Here is a 22,067-nt window from a genome sequence, read left to right on the forward strand (position 1 = left end):
AGGACAAGAATGCATTGCCGGGTCTCAGGAGGGTAAAAATGTTTTTATTTCATAGTTTTCACACAGTACGTCAGTAAATGTATTTTTTGAGCTTCAAAAATTAAACACATGGTGTTCAGCTGACTGGACATTTTTGTAACCCCGTGAAAAATAGGTCCATAAAAAAAAAAAAAATAAAAAAAAAATAATCACATTGTTTTTTTTTCATGCCTAAAGAGGAATAAAAACACTCAGGAAAAAAAATCTTGATTAAGGTTCTTATAATTCATGCATGAAAGGGTTAATTTTTTATCAATTACTAGAAATTTTAGGCAACCCCATTTGAATTCCAAGCAACCCCACAAGGCTGAAAAACACTGGTATAAGTTATTACAAAATGCGGCAAAGTTTATTACAAAATGCGTTAAAGAACTTTATTACAAAATGTGACGTTATGACAAAATATGGTGAAAAATGATTACATTATTACATATTGTGGCGCTACAGGGCCTCATCACACCATCACTACTAGTAAACACTCACAGGTAACAACACTTGACACTAAGACTGAAGGGAACAGATGACTTTGTGGAACAATCTAGAACAGGAGATAAAGGAAAGTACAAACATAAATGTATTTAAAAAGAGGTATAAAGAATTGTTTCTAAATACGTATATGGAACATGAAGGATAAAAGTGGTATTGTCACAAAGATCAGGCGTGGTTTCTTGGAATTAAGAGAGAGTGATTGGAATTTCAGTGATTTTGATATGTGTGAGTGGATTAGAGTGGGGGCAGATGTGAAGTCTAGATGAACTGGGATTGTGGGTGTGAAATTATGGAATGGACCTTGTGATGCATTTAAATTATCCACTCCTTTGGCAAAGTTTAAAAAGTTTAGTTTAAATTATTCAGAAATATTGAATTGAGATGGTAGATGTGTTTTTGTTGTTGACTTTTTAAAATTTTTTTATTTGTTATTATTATGGTGTAAATGCTCGATGCTGTACACATTTAGGTTGATGTATGCAGTGTATTAGTTGAAAAGGATAGGCAAAAAAATAAACTTTTGCTTCTAGCCTATTCCTTTTTTGTTTTTTTATGTTTATTACAATTGCTGCACTGAGTACAATGATTGATGTAAAACCAAAATAATATTCATTCATTATTCATTATAACAGATGAGTCCAGTAGTAGGTCCAATGTTTTTATCCAAACCAATCGCTTTTACCGTCTTCCACAGGATGGACTTGGATCCCTCACCTGTCCTCTACCTGGATCTGGTCAATCATTAATGTCTTGTGTCAGAGTCGGGACTCATTCAGGTCAACAGGAAGTGACAAGACGGAGGCTCTAGAAGCTCCAAACACCATGGTTTAAGGTTGGCGTGTTGCTGTTTTCTTCACATGGCGTTCAGGTGGTATTGTTTCATGGTGATGTAATCCTATCATCTGTGAAAAGTGGAGAGTGAACGGCTTTATACAAACCATGGCTAGGGGGGCCAACTGCAGCTGGATCGGGCCTGAGATCCCTCTGTCATCTGAAATGTTCCGCGGTAAGATCCGTCATTACTTCACATGTAACAATAACAAAATTGATCATTAATGGTTATAGTTATTTTCAGTGTGAATCAGTGAATTACCTCAACAGTTCAGCTAATTAATCTAAATAACTGATGATATATTTATTACCTGCTCTTGTCTCTCATTAACGATGTCTTTACTTCTACTGAAAATCATACTGATGTAAATTATGACCTGATAGGGCAAAAAATTCTAAAATATCTAAATTTAGGAACTCTACATTACTGAGGATTTGGTAGATAATGCAGTCTTATACTGTTTACACACTTTATTTATTCATCAGCTGTTACTTTTCATATTTAAGACCTGAGCCACATAGTGTGAGCAAGGCCCTGTTGTTTGTGTAAATATTATTGTTATTCTTTATTCCTAAACAGCATGATGATGGCGGTGATGCACCAAATTTGAATGATTTTGATTTTAATGTCTATCAATACACCATGAAAAACAAAATGGATACAGTCCGTCCCTTGAGAATCAGCTGGTTCTATGTCCACTTTTTGCAGAAATGGAGTTAAGCATATCAGGACATTCTAAAACCATCTAAGTTTCTGTCCCAAAGGTCTTAGCGCCAAGCTAAACATCTACACACACTCACACCTAGAAACATTTAGTTCTATGTCCTGAGTGGCGCCTGTTTCAAATCAGGTAGTTCTACAGGGGTTGGACAAAATAATGGAAACACCTTAAAAAATCAACAAAATATAATTTAATATGGTGTAGGTCCGCCTTTTGCGGCAATTACAGCCTCAATTCTCTGAGGTATTGATTCATACAACTTGTGAATTGTTTCCAAAGGAATTTTAAGCCATTCTTCAGTTAGAATACCCTCCAACTCTTTTAGAGACGATGGCGGTGGAAATCGACGTCTTACTTGAATCTCTAAAACTGACCATAAATGCTCAATAATGTTGAGGTCTGGGGACTGTGCCGGCCATACGAGATGCTCAACTTCATTAGAATGTTCCTCATGCCATTCTTTAACAATTCTAGCTGTGTGGATTGGGGCATTATCATCTTGAGGTGAAGGTGTTTCCATTATTTTGTCCAACCCCTGTATGTCCAAGAGGAGCCAATCAGGGGCCAGACCTGGATCATGTGACATTCGCTCAAAAAAGATGTATGCTCAGAAAATACATGGAGGGGGTCTCAAATTGACTGAGACATGTTTACTTTATGCTGCTGATGCCTAAGTAAGGCATTTGATACTGGTAAAAGTTTGAAATGATTGGTCTGAACAGGGTAAATAGTTTTGTTTAATGTTTGTTCAAAGTAGTTCAGTGTTCAAATTTGGCATTTTTAGACGGGCAAGGCTGTCCCAGAGTCAGGTCTGAGAAGGTGGCTCATAGATAAACTTGTGTATTTGATAGACCTTTTTATATTTGAGTGTATGAGGCATTTTGATGCAAAACTCGGCATTTCTGGTTAAGTTTTATTTTTCATACTTTCATTCTTTCAAACTAGATTTTGGTCAAGTGGCCAATATTGTCCCGGCCTCGGGTTCAAATGAGAATTTAGCTAATTTACAGACTTGTCATTGATTTGATATAATCGTTTTATCTGTGAATGTATATTTAATTTTGATGCAATTTTTTGCATTTTATACACTTTTTTTTCTAATTTTTATTTTCATGTAATAGATTCTGGTCAAGTGGGCAATGTTGTCCAGTGTCAGGTTCAAATGAGAATGTGGCTCATTCATCGACTTTTATCTATGAGTGTACAAAGAATTTTCAATCCTCATCAATCCTCAGTCTTAAAAAGGTTGTTCATGGTGTTACACATCATTTGCCTACATTCCACAACTAATTCTCCTGCCTTTGAGGATTGAAGTATGGCTGGAAAATGGTTGTTTGCCATGAAAACTGAGTTAACACAATTTCCTCAGGTCCTCCAGGTGTCCTAACACATTTATTCACCATTCTACCTTTAATGAAAAAGGACAGATGTGCTCATTTTAGTTGTCAACCTTAAATACATGTGGATTGGAAAACACTGGCAAAGGATGGTTTTTAATATTGCATTTAGTGACATCAGTATAAAATACATGTAATCACTGACTAAAACGTTCTTAGTTTGTTCATAACTTTTTAACAACAACTCTGGTGGACATAGAACTTCCTGATTTCGATCATAAGTGACACCTGTAAAGGCACCAGGTCCTATGTTGGACATAGAACTTGCTGACCAGGGCCAACTTCCATACCTTGGAATCAGAAAGTTCTATGTCCATTTTTAACTTCTTATATCTGTAAGCCTATGGAGATTTAGAACATGTTAACAATATGTTTAGGGTTCCTTCCACAGTCAACACTATTCCACACAAAAGATGACTGATAACTCTCCAAATATCAGAGATCAGACAGGTGACATTTTCAAACTCTGTTTTCTCTAAATAAGGAAAAGTGGACATAGAACCAGCTGATTCTCAAGGGATGAATTTACAGGTTTATTTTATTTTTTTCAATCTGCACCAAATTTGCTGTGCTTCATTGGACAGCTGCCCTGAACACATCCACAGGTTTTGAGTTTATTCCATGAAACAGGAAGTGGTTATAGTTTCAGTGTATCCAACCTGGTTATCACTGCCTCAAAGCTGGTTAGATCAAAATGAGAGTTTGAGGTTTTCTTGTGATCAGACAAGTAGAATTGAGGAAAGATGTTTTGTTTTTTTTTTTTAATGTTTTTTTAACCTGCTGATGGTTTCGGCTGTACCTTCAGCCTTCATTAGAGCTGTCAAATGCTCCCTGGTGTGACATGTTTGAAAACAGTGCATCAGGCAAGGAAACTTTTCAAGATAAAATTTCCCAACCCAGTTGTCAATCAAATCAATCAATCAAATTTTATTTATATAGCGCCAGATCATAACAGAAGTTATCTCATGACACTTTACATATAGAGTTGATCAAAAACCAGACTTAAAGCCAATTTACAGAAACCCAACAGAATCCTCCAGGAGCAAACACTTGTGACTGGTGACAGTGGAAGGAAAAACTTCCCTTTAACAGCAGAAACCTGGAGCAGACCCAGACTCCTGAAGGATGGACGTCTGCCTTGATCAGTTGGGGTTAAAGAGAGAGAGTAAGGGTGGAGAAAAGAGACAGCGATAGAGATAGAGGTAGGGGGAGAGGGGGGAGGTAGGGGGAGACACATGGATGCAGTGGATGCACAGATAACTGAACTAGAACATCTATGAAACTATATGATAAACACTATCATAACTATAGGGATAAGTGAGTGATGACGATGAAGGAGGAGAGAGGCAGGACCACAGCAGCAGGTCCAGAGATGATCCAGGGAAAACCTGTGATGATCCAGGGAAAACCTGTGATGAGTTGTGTTCATCCTCCGCGATATCTTTCCTCAGTTCTACTTGTCTGATCACAAGTAAACCTCTCCTTTGGAATGGAAGACATGACGAACATAATCAATTTAGATAAAAATTTAAGTAACTGATATTTGACGGTTACACTGATTTTCTCAGAAAGGCATGAACCTGAGACAGATTCAGATCAGACAGTCAGTCCTATAGGGGCCTCGGCTGTGAAGAAAAAAGTGCAAAAGGTGTGAAATAAAAAGTCCCAAACCCACAACTAACTCAGGATAATGGTATGTTGAGAGCTGTTAGGGTCACTCACAGTACCATTTATTTTTATACAATTTTGAGATCAGGACACTACTGGACAATTCCACTCGCCCACTCCATGACGTACTGGTCAGTCATAGGTGGACGTTCAGTGAAATCCTGACTCCACCTGAATGCACCACTGAAAAACCCAGGAAATCATCTTGCCTGTGGTCATCAGACTGTTGAACTCCACCTTATAACCACATAATTATAATTACACACAACTATTTTTGCACACTTATTTTGTATATTTCTTTAATCATCATATTGATAATATATTGTCTGGTACATATTGTACAAATTGTTGTTTGTTTGTTTATTTCTTATTTAAAACCAAAAACAACAAAGAAAAACTAAGAAAGGAAAAGAAAACTCATTTTAAAAGCAGCAGGATGACGTTCATCTTACATACTCCTGCCCCTTTACCCCATCTTTTTCTACTGGCCACAGAGTCCCATGTCAGCTCCACAAAATAGCTCCAAAATATTACACACATCAAAAATAAACTCTGTACAAGCCTACATACATGATATACATTGTATATCATAGTTCATTATTTATAATAATAAATACACATTGTATAAAAACACATTATATATTACTACATCCTACAATGTTAAAACATTATAAAATAGTTATGTATACATTGTATAATAATGGTACTTATTATACTACATTACTTATAATCGTATAATATAATGCTCATATAATATATTATATGACTAATTTATTATCCTATAATATAATACAATACATCTAAATACTTTCATCCTTTTTCCTTAACATACTGGTGTTGGTTTTGATTATTATTATTTTTTTTTTTAAAATGTATTGTTTGATTTATTTCTTTTGGTTTCATCATTCAGATTGTTCCATAAGTTGATTCCTTTCACAGCTCTTCTATTTTTGTGTCTTAATAGAGTGTTTTTATTATACTTGAATGGAGTGACTGTATCACCAATAATTTCCCCCTAGCATTAATGAAGTATTCTGATGATTTACAGCTTCTAACATTTCCTACAGACCAGATGACGTCCATTCTCTCTAGGAAATTTCAGTAATCTAGCATTATCACAGAAGTTGGGATTCAGCAGTGGTAGATTTAAAATGCCTTCTGTGTGTTTAGGTGGCTCATGGTTCTCGATCACTGTTTGTTTGTTTTTTTGTCTTTTTCAGCCATTAAGGATGAGTTATGGCTCTTCATCATCCCAGCTGTCCTGGCTGTTATTTTAGTGGGGTTGTTTCTAGAGGAAGTTGGCTTCTTCCTGCGCAACATTCCCTCTTCCAGACGAAAACAATTCTACCTGTGGATATTAGGAATGTACCCGGTAACATTCATTCATGTCCTCTCACAGCTATAATGTTTTATTTTCCTCAGAGGTGAACTTGCATCATGTCCAACTCTTTGTGTGTTTTATTTTTCCCAGGTGTTCGCCTTGACCTCCATGATAGCGCTGTATGTTCCACGCTCCTCCTCACTGTGTAATTTCATTGCTTCATTGTGAGTTGTGTTATTATTTTATTTACTTTTATTTAACCAGGAAATCCCATTGAGATTAGAAATGTCTTTTGCAGGGGAGACCTGGCCAAGGTAGCAGCCATACAAAGTCAAAAATATAAAAAACACACACATGAAACACAAAGAATAATGAAACAGAATTACAATAATTCCAACCATAATGGCCTCGAGAAAAACAGTGACATTCCTCTTTCACTGCATTCCCTACGATACTTTTAAAATCATCAACAGAGATGAATGTTTGTAAATTAAGGTTTTTTTTTTTTTAAGGTAATTCCATGACCATGGTGCATGGTGGGAAAATGCTGTTTTGCCAAAGTCTGTCAGAACTTGGGGAACAATCAGGAGTATCCACTTGGAGGCACATAGATGGAAACTATTAGAGCTAACAGAAAGCAGAAAGAAGGGTGCTGAGGTATTCTGGGAGTTTACCCAGCAGAGCTTTATAGATAAACATCAACCAGTATTGTTGTCTACAAATGGTTAATAATGTCCAACTCACTAAATCAGACAGAATGCAGTGGTGAGAGAGAGATTTGAAATGAAATGTAAAGAAGTTTGATACACTGAATCATGGCTCCTTAAAGTGTAGAGTTAACCCTTTAACCCCTGACGTGTCTGTGGTGAGCGTTCTGTATGTAGGATTTAATTTAAATATTCCTACATATTCAACCATTTGCTCAACAGAAAAGATTTCTAAATGTGCTGATACAATAGGCCTTATCCTTTTCATAGACATCTGAGCATGCTCAGTGCACGCCTCATGTGTGGAATGGGGGGCAAAACACAGAGCAGTGAGTGAGACCGACTCACTATAAAAATAGGACCAGTGGCCCTGTAGCTTACCGGCCAAATTAAAAGCTTTGGGAAATGCATCCAGATGCCATTTATTATCACCCAGTTATGTGTATTTATTATATTACAGAAACAGCCCATGTTTTGGTCATATTCCAATCAGATCTGTAAAAAATTCAAATTCCAACTTGATATCATTGATATTTACTGATTTATTGGATCAATCCACTTCCTATCTGTTATAATGGGAAAATTTTTCAAAGTCGCACCAAATCCAGAATCAGATCCAGATCGAAATAATGTCATTACCTTGTGTTGACATCATCATAAAGAAGCTGTATACCAAGTTTGAAGTCAATCGGAATTGTAGTTTCGGAGAAGAAGACGATTGAAATTTTTGTAACGGATGATAGACAATGGATGACGACGACGCCGGACACCGTATGACAACAATCGCTTACGGTCTGTTGGCCAGTAAGCTAAAAATAAATGGTTTGGGGTTTTTTGGGGAGGTTTTTTTTTTTTTTTTTACGCCGTTTTCCTTGTAATTCCTTCTTCTTCTTCTTCTTCTTCTTCTTCTTCTTTTTTTTTTTTACAGCTGTTTGCAGTGTGGTGGTGATTTTCCTTTGGGTTTTTTTAAAACTGTGTTTTTACTGAGTTTGACCGTGTAACTGCTTTTTGGAGTTCAACCAGGTGTCAAAAAGCAGCTGGACTGATTTATAAAAAAGAGTCCCAAAACAAGAACTACTGGGCCCAAATTCAAATCCTTGTTATTGTTCAGTGTGTTCCAGTTCACAGTTCGTGTTCAACATCCTAAATCTCTTATTGATGTACATTCTGAGTGCCTTATTTAGTAAAAACCTGTTAAACTTCCTGTTTTGATCCTAAAACACACAGTAAAACAAAACCACTGAAGAAAAGGAACACATACTCAAAAAGAAGCACATACTCACAGCAGCTTTTATGAACCTGAAACAGACACTAATTCACAGCAGAACGTTTACCTGGAATAAGGTCTCAGGGGTTAAAGGGTTAACAAAACTCAACACTGTCTTTAGATTTGTGTAAAATACCAAATACAATGAGCTTTCAAACAGACTAATGCTGTTCTTTGAATGTGTGGGTACAGGTATCACTCGATTACGTTGCTGAAATTCATGGGACTGATCACTGACTTTTTTGGAGGGAAGGCTCGTATGCTGGCTGCCCTCTCTGGACAGCAGGTATCTCCAGATCCTTTCCCATGCTGCTGTTGCTGCTGTCTGCCCATGGTGACGGTGAACAGGTACACATGTAGCATATCATCTACAGCAGTGGGTCTCAGCTGGTCTGGCTTCAGGACCCACTACCACCCCTCAATGACAAGCCGTGACCCAAAATGATAACAGTTCAACTTCTCAAATGTATTTAATAGTGCTGTCAAATGATTCAAATTTTTAATCCGATTAATCACAGGGTTGTTGTGGATTAATTTCGATTAATCACAATTAAATATCATTCATTTTTAATCTATATTTATCACATTTCATTTTGCATGAGCAAACAGACTCAAGAAAGAAGGAAATATATATGCATTAAATGTGTTTGTCGCAACCTGGGCAATGGATCAGCTGAAGTGCTAGCAGAATCCCCGACTAATGTATGCTTCGCGTTAATGTGATATTTGAAGCTGGAAGTGCTTCGGTGAAAAGAAAACTCCTTCCTGCAGAGTGTGTATAATACTTTATGTCGGTCGACTGTTCCGTCTTGAGTTTTTTTGTCCTCATATTTCCATCCAGAGGGACAACGTGCTGTTTAGTGTCTTCCATCTTCATGGGTTGGTTCTGCTGCCCGTCACTACCGGATCAACTGCCCACTTGTGCATGTGCGACGGTAACTCTACTTGGACAGACTTCCCAACATGCATTGCCAGCGACGTTCAGAGTCATTCTGCGCTGCAGATGGGTTAACTGTGTTAAAAATTTTAATCACATTAATCATGATGATGGATTAACCTGCATTAACGTGTTCATTTTGACAGCCCTAGTATTTAATAAAGTAATGGTGTACTGTGAATCTGAGAATGTCACAGTATGAAAACACAGAAACAAGTTTAATAATAAACTGAACTGACCAGCAGGTGGTGATGCTGAATATAGAAATATTCCCTTTAACAATAAACTGGGGACATTTTAACCAAAACCAAAAATGTGCACTCAGTTAAAAATTAAAACACATTCAGCCACTTATTCAAGCATTAACCAGACAGTTTTTGTCCTAATTGTAGGTAAACCTATCTGATGTAGTCATCATTCATACCTGAGTTTTACCATGATATGAATAGAAACTTTTGAGTCTTCTTTTATGCTGTGAAATGTCTGGTGTTAATTAGCATTACAGCCCATTACTGCCACCTACTGTTGGGGAGTGTGAATGGATGGTGTTCAGCTCCATAAAAAATAAAACACAGGGTTGGATTCTTAAAGGTGGGAAATGAGATCTTAGGAAAACGATTCGAGCAAGCTACATTTTGAAAATACTCAATTCAAAAGTCCAAACCCCTTTCTTCAGACATCCCTCCGAAGCCACGCCTCCAGAGTACTGACGCACGCAAAGCTTGTTCCTGAGGGTTCATGAGCGCCGCACAGCAACAGTTCACCGGCTCCGGCTCTGTCCCCAGCTCTGACCCCATACGGCCCTGGCTCGGGCTCCAACCCAGGCTATGGCCCCCGGACCCAGACCCAGCTCCGGCTCCGGCTCCGGCTCTGGCTCCAGCAGCCCTGATCCATGCATACCTCATTCAGTCTCCTCCAACACCTCCGCTCTTCCAGAACAGCCCCAGTTCAAACCTTTCTGACTAACGTTACATTTCCTACTGATTTATGTTAGTGACTAAACAGTTTGCCAGTGAACTTTCCATCCTAATATAATTAATATAGCCAAGCTCTGGCTCTGGCTTCGTTTCCTGTACAAGTGCTCCAGACCTCTGAGAACGCACAATTCATGCACAAAGAGGGGTACATGCAGAGGGGGGAGGGACAAATGGAAGTTGAGTTTGATAGACATATCACTGTTCAATCATTTTGTTTGGGTCCTCAAAATGATTGGATGGTGTTTTTTCAGTCCTGTCCATTCCACAGGTGACTATTTTTTTTTTTTAATTTTTGTGTTAGAGCATTTAATTAATTGGTTGCAACTACAGTCTCCAGCAGCCTACACCTCTGCCTTGCTCTTCCCCATTCCTGTCATATCCAGGTCTCGTATGGGGTTTCACTCTGCTAAAAGGCACCGTAGGTGGTTGACACAAATCCCATTACACACAGCGGACACGAACACCATGATGTCACCACCACCTAGCCGGTTTGGATTACTAAATGCACGTTCCATTGCCAATAAATCCTTCTCCCTAAATGAGCTTTTTACCAACAGGAACTTGGATGCATTATTCCTGACGGAGACGTGGCAAAGGGATGGGGAGTTCATTCATTTAAATGAACTGTGCCCTCCTGGCTGCTCTGCTGTTGGTCAGCCCCGCCCCTGTCGCCGGGGCGGTGGCCTTGCTGTAGTGCACCAAGACAAATACATATGCAGAGGGATGAGCACCGATGACTTTCCCTCATTTGAGTCACAAATGATCAAGATTGGCTCGTCCAGTGTGTTTTACTGTTTCTTAATCTACCGTCCCCCTGGCCCTGCTGGTGCCTTCTTAAGCGATTTCAGTGATTTCCTTACATCAATAATAAAACTGGAGAAGGTTTTAATTCTTGGGGATTTCAATCTGCACATCGATAACAATTCATCCAGCCCAGCAATGGAACTTTTAGCCATGACTGACACTTTTAACCTCAAACAACATGTATCTGGCCCCACCCACAAGAAAGGACATACCCTGGACCTGGTTTTCTCATTGGGCTTACACGTCACAAATGTGTGTGTTGAGGATGTCCACTTGAGTGATCATTGTGGTGTGTTTTTTGACTTATGTGTGCCTCTTGAGCCCAAGCCTGCACCTAGAAGGGCCAAGAGGAGGATCATTACAGAATCCACAGCCCAGGATTTCCGTGCCCTGTTTAACCCTAGTCTTCTTAATGAGTGTCCCGATGTTGATGAGTTTATCCAGTGCTTTGCCACACACTGCAGCTCTATTCTTGACCAGGTGGCTCCCGTGAAAACTAATGTCACTCGTAAGTGGTCTTGTCCCTGGATAAATGAAAACATCTTAAACCTAAGGAGAACTTGTCGCAAAACTGAGCGTCTTTGGAAATCAACCCAGTTGGAAGTACACAGGTTACATCTTAAAGATCTCATAACCTCATTAAATAAAATGATTAAGGAGGCAAGATCCAGCTACTTCCACAAACTTATAGCCACAAACAAGAAAAACCCCAAAGTAATCTTTGACACAATCCAGTCCATTGTGTCCCCTGCTGTCCCTGCTGCCCCTGTGCTCTGTAAAGCTGACAGCAATGACTTCCTAAACTTCTTCACAGACAAGATCAGGGATATTAAACACAATATCCCACCACCCTCTGGCTGTCTGACCCTATCTGATCCCCCTCTGCAAACCTGGTCCTCTTTCGACCCTGTGACACTGGAGGACATCTCAGCACTTTTATCCAAAACGAAACCCTCCTCCAACTCTGCAGACATCCTCCCCCATAAGCTCCTTGTCGGTGTCTTTGACACTATTGGACCATGGGTCACAAAGTTTTTTAACCTGTCGCTCACAACTGGTTTGTTTCCCAGCTCCTTCAAACAGGCCATCATAGAACCTAAACTAAAGAAAACCACACTGGACCCCACAGACTTCAAAAGCTACAGGCCCATTTCAGAGCTCCCCCTATTGGCCAAAATCCTTGAGAAAGCAGTGTCTAAACAACTTACAGCTTTTCTGGAGACACACCAGATCTATGACACTTTTCAGTCTGGGTTTAGACAACGCCACTCAACAGAAACCGCACTATTAAAGTGTCTAGTGACATCCTGATGGCGGCTGACTCCGGGAAATCCACGGTCTTGGTCCTGCTAGATCTCTCCTCGGCCTTTGACACAGTGGACCATACCATAATGATTGAGAGACTGAGGGACCTGGTAGGGATGTCAGGTCCTGTGCTAGACTGGTTCTCCTCTTACCTGACCGGCAGAAGCTTCACTGTGTCAATAAACAACTTCCAATCTGACTCAGCAGATCTACTGTGTGGTGTGCCCCAAGGCTCTGTCCTGGGACCAGTCCTATTCTTACTCTATGTCCTCTCACTTGGCCACATTATCCGACAGTACAGTGATGTCTCCTATCATCTATTCGCGGATGACATCCAGATATACTGCTCCTTTAACTCCTCTGAGCCCCACAAACTGAGTTCCTTAATCAACTGCTTGTCAGAGCTGAAGCAGTGGTTAAATGATAACAGCCTCCAGCTGAACTCCAGCAAAACTGAGACCCTCATCATTGCCCCGGATAGTGCAATCCCAGGGATCAAACATCACCTTGGAGACCTGAGTTCCTCGGTAAAGACCAAACTGAGGAATCTGGGTGTCATCTTTGACCAGGACATGTCTTTAGAATTCTACTCCAAACACCTAGTCAAAAACTGTTTCTTCCACCTACGCAACATCTCCAAACTCAGATCTATGGTGTCCACAAATGAGCTCGAGATGATCGTTCACGCTTTCGTATCTTCTCACTTAGACTACTGCAACAGCCTGTTTACATGCTTAAACAAGAAGGAGCTGGCCCGTCTACAGTTTGTCCAGAACTCTGCTGCCAGGCTCCTGACCCGCACAAACAGGAGAACCCACATCACTCCCATTCTTAAATCTCTCCACTGGCTCCCTGTTCTATATCGTCTTCATTTCAAAATTCTTGTGCTAACTTTCCGGGCCCTACATGGCCAGGCCCCTGCATACATTGCTTCCCTGATCCAGCCCTACAGCTCGACTCGTAGCTTGAGGTCTTCAGGACAGCACCTGCTGATGGTTCCATGGACCTGTTTTAGCACACGCGGTGACAGGTCTTTTAAAGCTGTGGCACCACGTCTATGGAATGACCTGCCTCTACACCTACGGTCCATGGACTCTGTAGAGAGCTTTAAGAAACACCTCAAAACCCTCCTGTTCAAAAAGGCTTTTTAGTCTCCCACCTGACCCAGGACCACCACAGACTGATTACACTCTATGTATTCATCATAACGTACTCCATGTGTCACCCCCCCCCAGTCTTCTATATCTCTATCGCTCTCTCTTTTCTCCTCCTTTACTCTCTCTCTCTCTCTTTAACCCCAACTGGTCAAGGCAGACAGCCATCCTTCAGGAGTCTGGGTCTGCTCCAGGTTTCTGCCCGTTAAAGGGAAGTTTTTCCTCGCCACTGTCACCAATCACAAGTGTTTGCCCCTGAAGGATTCTGTTGGGTCTCTGTAAACTTAATTTGATTCTGATTTGAATTGATAAAGCACTTTGTGACTCTGTCTGTGAAAAGTGCTCTATAAATAAAATTTACTTTACTTTACTTTACTTTACAGTGTGAAGGGGATTTTAAGCAATATAATAATAATAATGGATTAGATTTATAAAGTGCTTTTTTGGTCACTCAAAGTGCTTTACATTATTGACCCATTATTCATTTGCTCTCACATTCTCCCTCTGGTGGTGGTAAACTACATTTGTATCCATAGCTGCCCTGGGGCAGACTGACAGAAGCGTGGCTGCCAATTTGAGCCAACGACCCCTCCGACCATCACCAAACATTCATACACCAGTGTGAGTGGCACTGGAGGCAAGGAGGGTGAAGTGTCTTGCCCAAGGACACAACAGACTGACTAGGACAGAGTGGGATTCAAACCGCCAACCCTTTGGTTATTGGACAGTCCACGCTACCATCTGAGCCATGGCCGCCCCACAATATACACACAATATAGTTAAAATGCTCCAGGAAAACATCTTGCACCCCACCTTTATCATTATTTTTTGCCCAGAAAGCAGTCTACGACCCAATGAAAACGGGTTTGCGACCCACTTTTGGGTCACGCCCCCCAGTTTGAGAATCACTGATCCAGAGGTGGCCCAGACGTTGCTGCTTCATTGAATGTATCTTTATCCATTATTACATTTTCCTTTAATTTGTCACCCATCTTAATCTTCATTTCCTTTGACTGACTTATTGTCTAGATATTTATAAAGTTCTCCTACTTGCACAACTGCATGAAATTTGTGGAAAATCGGACTTGACATGCAGCTAACATGATAAAAACTTGCCCTTCATGTGTGCAGGAGTAGCCGTAACTGGATGATGGCGGCCGTTCTCCAACTGTCTGTGGTCCGCAGCATCTTGTTCTTTGTCACTTTAGTCCTGTGGACAGACGAACAGTACGACTACGGTGATGTGAGTTCAGACTTTACTCTGTGAAAACTACAATTATGGTCTGTAGTCTGACCAGATATGACTTCAGAATTACTGTACATTTAAGTACTAAAATAAAGTAATGGATAAAGTTTCCCACAAGATGAAATAGAATATTTTCATTACTCCCTACATTTTCTTCCAGCCACATGTTACACTGTAATGACAAAAAGATTGGGACCCATCATTGTTGATTTAAAATATTATCACTTGTCAAAAAATGATCATTGGCTAAATCAGGGGTGTTAAACTCATTTTAGTTCAGGGGCCACATTCTGATCTGCAGTGGGCCAGACCAGAAAAATAATAACAAAATAACCTATAAATAATGACAACTCCAAGTTTTGTCTTTGTTTTAGTGTAAAAAAAAAAACCCATTAAATTATGAAAATACTTACTTTTATAAACTATCCCAAAAAAAAACAAACTGAAATTTAAATTAAAAAACGTAAGAAAATTTAGTGCAATTTTAACAATATTATGCCTCAACTTATCGTTTCTACATGTGCATATGGATCAGATCTACAAAGACACTAAACACTGAGGAACAGGCAGAAAAATTGTTAAAATTGTCCTTAATTTTCTTTAGATATTTCAGGTTGTTCATATTTGTTCAGGTTATTCATATTTTAGTGTTACAGGGTAGTTTGTAAATGTAAATATTTTCATAATTTAATGTTATTTTTTGCACTAAAACAAAAAAAAAAAAAAAAAAGCAAGTTGTCAATTCTAGATTTTTTTTGGCTTAATTCAAGATTTTTTTTTACTTAATTGAAGATTTTTTTTTGCTTAATTCAATATTTTTTTTACTTAATTGAAGATTTTTTATGGCTTAATTCAAGATTTTTTTTTTTACTTAACTGAAGATTTTTTTTACTTAAATGAAGATTTTTTTTGGCTTAATTGAAGATTTTTTTTTAACTTAATTGAATTTTTTTTTTGCTTAATTAAAGTTTTTTTTTAAACTTAATTGAAGATTTTTTTTGGGTTAATTGAAGATTTTTTTTTGGCTTAATTCAAGATTTTTTGCTAAATTTGAGATTTTTTTTGCTTAATTCAAGATTTTTTCCTTAATTCAAGCTAATTTTTTTTTTTTTTTTTTTTGCTTAATTCAATTCAAGACTGTGGAATTTTTGCACTTGGCAAAAACATCCCAGGGGCCGAACTGGACCCTTTGGGGGGCCGCATTTGGCCCCCAGGCCGCATGTTTGAGACCCCTGGGCTAAATTAAAATGGTCATTTAGTTCATGGTTGAAACAGAAAAAATGGTTTTGTCAAAAATCTATAGATAGAACCTTTGAAACAATTGTAATGATTTCAAAAAAATAAACACTGAGTAAAATCAAGTAAAAACAAACTGAAACATTCTCTAAGGGGAGATGACAATGTAAACAAAATTAACATGACAGATGAAATAAGAACATTTACAACACATCTGCATCACATACATACTTACATACATACATGATGTGGGCTGATGTCATATTGCTCTGAGGTGAGACAGATTCTGTTTCAAACATCACACATAAAACAGTGTTAACCATCATTTTGTTTTCCAGGTGGATTCGGTCAATCCCAACCTGTATATTAATGGTATTATAGGCGTGTCCACCTTTGTGTCGTTCTACGGCCACCTCCTCTTTTATAAAGCCACTAAGAGTGCTTTGCCTGGTTACGGACTGAGAGCCAAGTTCATTTGTATCATCCTGGTGCTGGTGCTCTGTGGTCTGCAGAGCGGCATCTTGGAGACCATGGGTGCTCTGGAGGTCATCCCCTGCACGCCTCCGTTCTCCGTCCTGACCAGATCCCTGCGTAAGTTACAGTCTTTTCAACCTGTTTGATCAATCATTCACAGCAAATTTGTGGAGTGAAATAATCTGGTGTTAGGTAAAAAAGAGTGAAAGAGTTAAATTTCTGGAGTTCATTCTGTAAGTTTAACTCCAGCTTGTGTCTTTGATGGTGTCATTTTTTGGGGTACATTTACCAGGTGAGGAAGAGCATGATTGTACACCATAATGGGTGTTGATTTCTGGGCAGAGCAACAGAGCAGACCAGTGTGCTCATGGACGTCATATGAGGCGTCGTATAAGTACCATTTTACTTCTGAAACAAGGCTATTTATTAGGCTGGAAGGAACTTTTCTGTCAGCTCTGTCAGAATCATATGTGTATATTTCTGTACAGACCAACTTGCTAACCAGCTGCTAAAATTAGCTCTTGCTGCAAACTTAGAATGTCGAACATACTAATTACATTGGTCTACAAGGAAAATGCTTCCAGAATAAAAGTAAAGAAATTTTACCACATGAGAGTCACTGATAAAGAAAAATCAAATAAAAAATGCTTGTTGGCTGAACTTTCCAAGATACAGCCTTGGGTCAAAATGTGAAATTCAAGAATTAACGAGAGAATGGGTTTGACTCAAAAGGAATATTTGTCTCAGAGCTACAAGATCTACTTCAAAACACTGTCTGCACATTAGAATACATTCACTTTACAGGTTCTATTTAGTGGAAGATTTATTTATTTATTTATTTATTTTTGGCGTTGTATGTCATGCATTTGGTGCGCTATACATACACATTTTCTTTTTTTTAAATTTATCTTTTTATGAGCAATGTAACAGAGCATACAAAGGAGCATAAATACAATGCATTCATTATACATTGCCTTTTTATTTCATTTTTCCCCATTCCCAATCCAGCCCCAAGGCCCTCCGAGAAGGGGCAACAGCAGAAACAAGAACATCACAACAGTCTCTGAGCAGTAGAAAATCAAATAAGTACAAGCAGTATCAAATCTGTGGTGTACAAGAATATTAATTGAGCTAATGGAAATAAAAGAGAAAAAAAAAAAAAAAATCATAGCTTGTAGATACCTGTGTTTACTTTTAAATATTAGACATTACCTAGATGTATCAAATGTGACAATAATTGGTAGACAGAACAAATTACAACAAAAAAACAACAATACCTAAACAATAATAAAACAGAGTAGGGTGGAGGTGTGAGAGATCAATCTGAAGGCAACGTTTGTAAAGACTGAAAGTAATCTAAAAAAGATTGCCATTTATTAAAGAATTTAGTTAAGGAGCCTTGTAGTGAGAGTCTAATCTTTTCTAATTTAAGAAAAAACATAACATCTCTAAGCCAAAATGAAATAGACGGGGGTTTAGGAGACTTCCTCAAAAATAAGATACGTCGTCTTGCAAGGAGGGATGTAAAAGCTATTATATCAGACTCTGTTTGGTTAAGACAGGAGTCAATAGTGGAAGATTTATAAAACTATTGTATAAATGTACATAAACCAATATATATGTGTAATGACACTTAATCATATACCTTGAAAACATCAGCAAACCAGCACTTTTGTCATTTATTTTCCAATTAATCTTATTAAAATACGTAACATTTAGCACATTTAATCTCTGAAGCAAATCATTTCTAAAAAATTGTAGACCAGTGTTTTAGTTCGACGGCTTCTTGCATTGTAGTCTTTGGTAATTTATACAATTTATTTAAGAGTTGAGAGCAAAGCTATTGAACAAATAGTAAGTGTCATGGTGCAGTCTTTCGTTGCCACAGACCCCTCCCCCAGACTCATTCTCAACTTCACCTGCTGGCACCTGTCACACCTGGAGCAGATCTGCATTAGGAGCCCATAGAAGCGGCTCTGTTGCTCTGGAGCAGATCACCAGATCATTGCTGCTGCTGTCACTGCCTCATGCCTCCATAGATGTTCATCCCATTTCACTTCAGAGCCATAACCCAGACACCTGGAAAGCATTTCATGCAAGAGCACTTTATAAGCATCTGTATAGTATGTGTTTGAGCACACTTTAACCCTTTCATGCACGAATTATGAGAACCTTAGTCAAGATTTTTTTCTTCAGTGTTTAGCCATGAAAAAAACAATGTGATCGAGTTTTTTTTTTCTATGGAGTTACAAAAATATTCATGCATTTAATTTTTGAAGTAAAGAAACGAGTTTAAAACCCAATATCAGAAAGTGATATGAAAACAATGAAATAAAATCATTTTTAATGCTGCTAATCTGATGTCTTCTCACATTTTAATATATTCTAATGCTAGTAATTACTCATTTCATGGAGATAATATGCAAAAAAAACCCTTCTTGTCTAACAGATAACAATTGATTTACACTCAAACATGTTAGTGCAGATCAGGTTTATCAAGAACAGTAAAGTTACAGTAATGATCTGAATTACAGTGTATGGGATGGTGCATAAGTGTCCACTGTGTTGGCTGATATGGAACTAAAATAACAAAACCCATTAATACACAAGAGAACAGCTGGAGAAGAACTGTCCACTGGAGTGGACAGTGCATGAAAGGGTTAAACAAACAAACAAACAAACAAACAAACAAACAAACAAAAAAAACTAGTCATTTTATGGTGTTTTTTGAGAGTTTTCAGAGTTCACATAAAATGAATTCCAGGCGAGAGTTGTGTTTTAGTCTGCATGAGATTAGTTTTTGTACTCCCTGAAGAGTTAAATTTTAACTCCTGAAAAGAATTAAAAGATCAACTCTCTGAAAAGAGTTACTTAAACTCTGCTCTAGAGTGTTTTCAATGGTCTCACATGTACACTTATATCGAGTTGATTTTAACTCTCGTGGACTTTATTCCAAAGAGCAGAATTTGCTGTGTAGTCATAGGGATGAACTGAAGATCCAAACATTATAGAACTGTTGAATGAACATTATTTTCTTTCCAAATGTAGTGATCTACCATTACTGCGTGATTGTGGAGATGTTCTGCATTGGCCTGTATGCCCGCCACACTTTTCGTAAGGTGGAGCCAAGTATGGTAGAAGTTGAGGAAGGACCGGACAGAGGTTACCCAGTGGAAAAAGCTGTCCAGACAGAAAATGTTCAACTGGAAGATGATAAACCTAGCACACTACCAGACCAGGTTTGGCCCCACTGCTGTACCACCGGTGCCTCCAATGGGACTTTCAACAGCAAACATGATGACACCCTCTGCAGGATCGAGCATGCCCCTCTGGATGGTTTCCCTTTCCCTTGGACCAGAGGGCAGAAATCAGACCGGTCAGAAACTGTGGTCAAACCCAAAGAATCTGAAGAAATAGGTGTTGACCCGACTCACATCATAGTCAGAGCTGATATTAACTATGAGACTTCTACGGATGTGACTATGGTCTGACCACATCACACACACACACACACACACACACACACACACACACACACACACATACACACACACACATACACACACACACACACACACACACACACACACACACACACACATACACACACACACACACACACACACATACACACACACACATACACACACACACACACACACACACACACACACACACACACACACATACACACACACACACACACACACACACACACATATATATATATAATATATATGTAACTTAATGGATGTTTACAAGAAAGCAAACAGGACTAGAATCATGGAGGCTGTGAAAGTACCAGGTAAGCGGTAGCTTTTAATTCCACCAGGTTATGTGGCTTTCATGTTCGTATGTACGTTAGCTAAATGCATTTGTAAAAAAGGGGCTGGTTTTATATGGATAAAATTATACTCTGTTTATGAGCATCCTTGATTATTGGCTATATTTGATGTACAGATATACCACGGGTTGGATATACATGCTTTAGTGTGTTGTATAGTGACTGACTCAGACATTCAGGTGCTTTCATTTCAGTTGTGTGTCGTGTTGTAATCCAGTCTGTCTGGTTACAGGTTTAATGTCTATGTTTAACTTGAAATAACATTTTTAACAATAATAGTCTGTGAAACTGATTATCATCTTTATTTGTTTTCCTCTACTGACAACCAAACAGCATAAGAAGACATTTTTATTCCTTATTTCATGCATCTTGCCAATTATCTTTCATTTGTGTCTGCTGTGTTTCTGCTATCAGTCCATGCAGGCAGCTGCAAGTAGAAAAAAAAAATTTTGGTACTGTGTTCAAAATAGATGAAAAGAAAGTCAGACATTTACCTTTGGGATTTTTTTTCTTTGCTTTTCCCACATTTTACTGTATTGTACCATGACCCAAAAACCGAAGTACATACTGAAGTGTGATTTTAGCTTACCATGACACCCTGAATAAGATATTTATATGTATATCATACAGTTTATACCCAGGGCTTCCTGCAAGAAACCATTTCCGAAGGATACAAATAAAGCAAATAATTTTTCAATGGAGATTTGGTTCTTTCTTGCTGTTTTGGAATGCCAAAGACAACAAAAGGTTTGTATGTCTTATATCCACATCTGAGCCATAAGTCTGTTTTTCCATTGTTTTCATGCAGTCAGTCAGTGATGGTTTACACTGTAAGCCCAGATAAGTAGAGTTTACTCAAAAAATTTGAGGCAAGTGATTGCACTTAAATGATTTGAGTAATGATCGACTAATCAATTGGTTTAAGTAGGTTCAACTTTAATGCTAAAAGTATGGAACTTAAACTATTGAGTAGAAAACACTAAAAGACAAGTTATTTGTACTTTAAATCTGTGGTAAAGTCAACCCCACTATCCAACCATGCAACTCAGCATTTTAGGTTACACTGACTAATTTTCTCATTTGCAGCCAGATTAATTTATCATTGATTAAACAACTTTTTTTTTAAGATAATCAAACTCTAAATCCTATTCCTGACCAAAATGGTTGAGAAATTATTCAACTTATTATATTGAAGCATGGATGGAAATTAGCTCAGTATCAATTATCAATACAGGAAGCGCTTCTAATTTGACAAATCATAGGTAAAGAGTCTTAGATGAACAGGAAAGCCATAGTTCTTCCTCTGGCTCTGACTCATGGTGCAGCTCTACAAAAATACAAAAACAAACACAAAAAGGCCAATAAACACTGCCATACACACATTAAATCCAAATTAACACTAACACCACAACCCCGCTGAACCCCTGCACAGAAAAATAACACATTTTCAACAACATGCCCAATACGCACAATGTAATGCGAAGATAAAAAGGTGCACTGTAAGCCCGGAATTTGTATTTACTAAAATGCTTTAATTACAATGCACTTAAATGATTTAAGTTTTATGATAGTCATGACTAAAACTTAGTGATTTAATTCCATTCAACTTAAACTTTTTCGTACTTTCAACTATGTCTACAAATTAGTAG

General features: G+C 38.3%; 1 protein-coding gene across 1 annotated transcript; it reads left to right on the forward strand.

The window, feature by feature from the left end:
• The first annotated feature begins 1,357 nt into the window (after positions 1-1,357).
• On the forward strand, positions 1,358-20,077 carry LOC115422902 (organic solute transporter subunit alpha). Its single transcript, XM_030139524.1, has 7 exons — positions 1,358-1,534; positions 6,367-6,518; positions 6,618-6,691; positions 8,634-8,789; positions 14,750-14,861; positions 16,439-16,691; positions 19,623-20,077. The coding sequence occupies exons 1-7, from the start codon at positions 1,468-1,470 to the stop codon at positions 20,063-20,065; spliced, it is 1,257 nt and encodes a 418-aa protein (XP_029995384.1). The 5' UTR covers positions 1,358-1,467; the 3' UTR covers positions 20,066-20,077.
• Positions 20,078-22,067: the final 1,990 nt, after the last annotated feature.

This window comes from Sphaeramia orbicularis, chromosome 7 (assembly GCF_902148855.1).
Source record: "Sphaeramia orbicularis chromosome 7, fSphaOr1.1, whole genome shotgun sequence".
Taxonomy (NCBI): Eukaryota; Metazoa; Chordata; class Actinopteri; order Kurtiformes; family Apogonidae; genus Sphaeramia; species Sphaeramia orbicularis.